The sequence below is a fragment of the Gekko japonicus genome, unplaced genomic scaffold, assembly GCF_001447785.1.
Source record: "Gekko japonicus isolate JY-2015 unplaced genomic scaffold, Gekko_japonicus_V1.1 scaffold1516, whole genome shotgun sequence".
Taxonomy (NCBI): Eukaryota; Metazoa; Chordata; class Lepidosauria; order Squamata; family Gekkonidae; genus Gekko; species Gekko japonicus.
In genome coordinates this window covers 87,663-90,933 of record NW_015172050.1, presented here as the reverse complement: position 1 = coordinate 90,933, position 3,271 = coordinate 87,663, and the positions used below count along the sequence as shown (strand labels likewise).

The 3,271-nt window shown below is 48.6% G+C and overlaps 1 protein-coding gene across 1 annotated transcript in view; it reads right to left on the bottom strand.

Moving 5' to 3' along the window:
* The window catches only part of SCNN1A (sodium channel, non voltage gated 1 alpha subunit), a 29,919-nt gene extending 28,098 nt beyond the window's left edge, over window positions 1-1,821 (bottom strand). The window contains 1 exon segment of the mRNA XM_015420728.1: window positions 1,427-1,821. Within this exon segment, the coding sequence (XP_015276214.1) occupies window positions 1,427-1,821 (395 nt within the window).
* Between the last annotated feature and the right edge of the window lie 1,450 nt (window positions 1,822-3,271).

The following is a 3,271-nucleotide window of genomic DNA, read 5'->3' as shown; positions in this document are numbered from 1 at the left end:
CCACCGCCGGGCCCCTCATGGGGCTCGGCAGTGGAGCTGCAAGGCCGGCGGTGGCGGCCGGGACCGTTGGGGGTGGGGTGTGTGGCCTTATGACACACTTCCGGTGATGTCAGGGGGTGTGGCCTTATGACACACTTCCGGTGATGTCAGGGGGCGTGGCATATGCTAATGAGGTATGCTAATGAGTCCCCCTAGCTCTTTTTCTACGAAACAACCTCTGCTTGTGAATATTTTGTATACTTAGATACTATAATCAAGTATAAAAGTAATTGTATTAGCATACATAACTAATGTTTAAGAGTGTATTATTGGACTGATATTGGCCCCAGTTTTGTTGTCTTTGGAGTTTGGATACTGGGAGGTCTGTCTTTTGAGTGGGGGACTTCTGCCTCCACTGGGGGCTCTGTCAACCCTAATCATGGATGGAGCTATTTCCAAAGGGGTGCTTCATACAGACCCAAAAGTCATGCCTTCTGGGCTCTTTTGAAGCACTTCCTATTCCAACGAGGGGGGGGGGAAGTCAGGACTGGCTCCTTGCTTTGAGGAAGAGGTATTTTAGGGAAGGAGTAAGTGGGTACCAGTATACACACTGGTGTACACTATGCCTGGGCAGAAGGTAGACTGTAGTCCACCTGTGGATAGGGTCACCAAACACCAGTTGGGGGCAGGGGATTCCTTGGTTTGGAGCCCGTCCCCCACTTCAGGGCTGTCAGAAAGTGGGGGGAATGGCCACTGGGTGCTCCATTATACCTTAAGAAGACTGGTCCCCATAAGGTATAATGGAGAATTGATCTGTGGGTATCTGGGGCTCTGGGGAGCTGTTTTTTGAGTTAGAGGCACCACATTTTCAGCATAGCTGGTGGTGTCGCACCTGAAAAAAAACCCAAATGTCAAAAAGATTGGATCAGGGGGTCCAATTCTATGAGCCCCCAAAGAAGGTGCCCCTATCCTCCATGATTTTCAATGGAGGGAAGGCATTTAAAAGGAATGCAATCCCTTTAAATGTGATGGCCCGAATTCCTTTCCAGCTCGTCAGCCTCACCTGGCAACCCTAGTGACATCACAAAAGCGATGTCACATCCTTGCTCCTGGCTCCACCCCCAAAGTCCCCAGATATTTCCTGAGTTAGACCTGGCAACCCTACCTGTGAACTACTGGCCAGTTTCTGATGAACAGCCTCTTACGTACCACTGAACTAGGGGGCCATTGGTCTGCAGCAAGCAATTTATGTTCTTAAGCAAGGATCCATCCTCAGGATCAACTCACACAAACTGTTTGTACCTTAATGTTTAAGAGATCCTGAATTATGTACTCTGGCTTTGTAAATCAGAGACACATCAGCAAACTACATAGATTCTTGCAAAAAAACCCACAGACCGTACAAGATTCAAATCACCCCTGCGGTACACCACATCACCGGACTTACCGATAGGGGTTGAGGGTACACAGTGTGACAGCTGGAAAGGTAAGCCTGTCGGAGTTGAGGTTCAAGTTCAGGTTGACGGGAAAGCTGAAGTACTCAGCATAGATGATCCCAAACTGCCAGTACATGAGGCCAAAGGTGAGGAAGAAGAGAAACGACCAGAAGGCGGTCTTCATCTTGTTCCTCTTAGAGCAAACCAGCCGGATGGCCCCATGGATGGTCGTGTTGTTGCAGAAGAACTGGAAGAGCTCCTGGTAGGAACTGAAGAATTCAATGAGACCTTCACTGTCGTCCTCGTCCTCTTCTCCCACCTCTGCCTCCTCCTCGACTTTCGGCTCCTTGGTCTCCACCTTGGATGACTCTGCCCTCTTGCCCTCGGGCTGCTTTTCAAACTTCATGGCTGCAGTTAGAGCTAAAATGAACATTCACAAAACATTTTCAGTTCACGAGTGTTTCTAGTGTCACCATAAGGGATGCCAGCTTCCAAGTGGGACCCGGAGATCCCCCAGAATTACAGCTCCGACTGTTCAGAAGGTTGCTTAAAATTCCTTTCTTTTCACACATGTGTGTTGTTACACAGCCCAGTGTGGCATTCTGCTCTCCCCCGGCCTTATCGTGCTGCTGCTCAGCTTGGCAGGCAGTTGTTTCAACAGGCAGTTAAATCGGTCACAGATTATAGAAATTGCCATAAACAAACTCTATGTTTAAAAACATCCTACCATTCAGGGTCCCTTTAAGTCACCCCTAGCAACATCACTGGCTGCCGATCTCTTGCGATCTGCAGCATTTTGTGGCGGCACAGCGCTGCAAAAACCTTAATGCAAACCGGTCCAGTGAGTGTTCAAGCTGTTTGGTGCCGAACCGAATGGACCCCGGTGATTGGCTCACATTCTGATCACTTCTATCAAACACGGTGGCATTCAAAAGCATGCACTGCAGCCCTGACCTGGAAAGCCCAGGCAAGCCCAATCTCATCAGGTTTTGGAAGCTAAGCAGGACCGACCCTGGCAGGTACTTGGAAGGGAGACCTCCAAGGAATACCAGGGCAAGGGACGCAAGGCAGGTAATATCAAGCCATCTCTCTGAAATCCTATCTCCACTACGGGTCACCAGAAGTCACCACGTCTTCCAGGCTCACAAGCACGTGCACAGACACACACACAACCTCATCATCATCATCACCACCCCCACCACCCACTGCAAATACACAGCATCCACAATAGGGCTGCCAACTCCGTGTTGGGAAATCCCTGGAGGTTTGGGGGTTGACCCTGGGGAGGGCAGAATTTGTGGAGGGGAAGGACCTCAGTAGGATATAATGCCATAGAGTCCACCTTCTAAAGCAGCCGTCTTCTCTAGGGACTCTGATTTCTCTCAAATGGAGACTAGTTGTAATTCTGGGAGATATCCAGGCCCCACATGGAGGTTGTGGAAACTTGAGCTGCAGTGTTAGAAGAGTCAAACCACAAATATATACACTGCAAAAACCTTATTTATAAGTTAAAGTGCTCTATATGTTCCATCTTATAAAGTGCTCCTGTCAGCCTTGAGAAAGGCAGGAGCACTCCGTCTATGATTGTCAGCTGCTTAAGGGGCCTTATGTAAGACCAGCAACAAACATCAATTTAAACGTCAATGTAACCACAAAAGGAGGGGTTGATTGTGTAAAAAGGATGTAAATTGACCGGTAGCTATTAGATTGTACAAACTGATTATTATTGTTGATATTGCATGTAATGAATATATACTTGTTTTAGAATATTACAAGGGGCGGGACCTGCGATACTCGCGGGGGGGGGGAGAGACTTCCACACATGAGGCAGAGGAGGAAGCAGCAGGAGGAGGTAA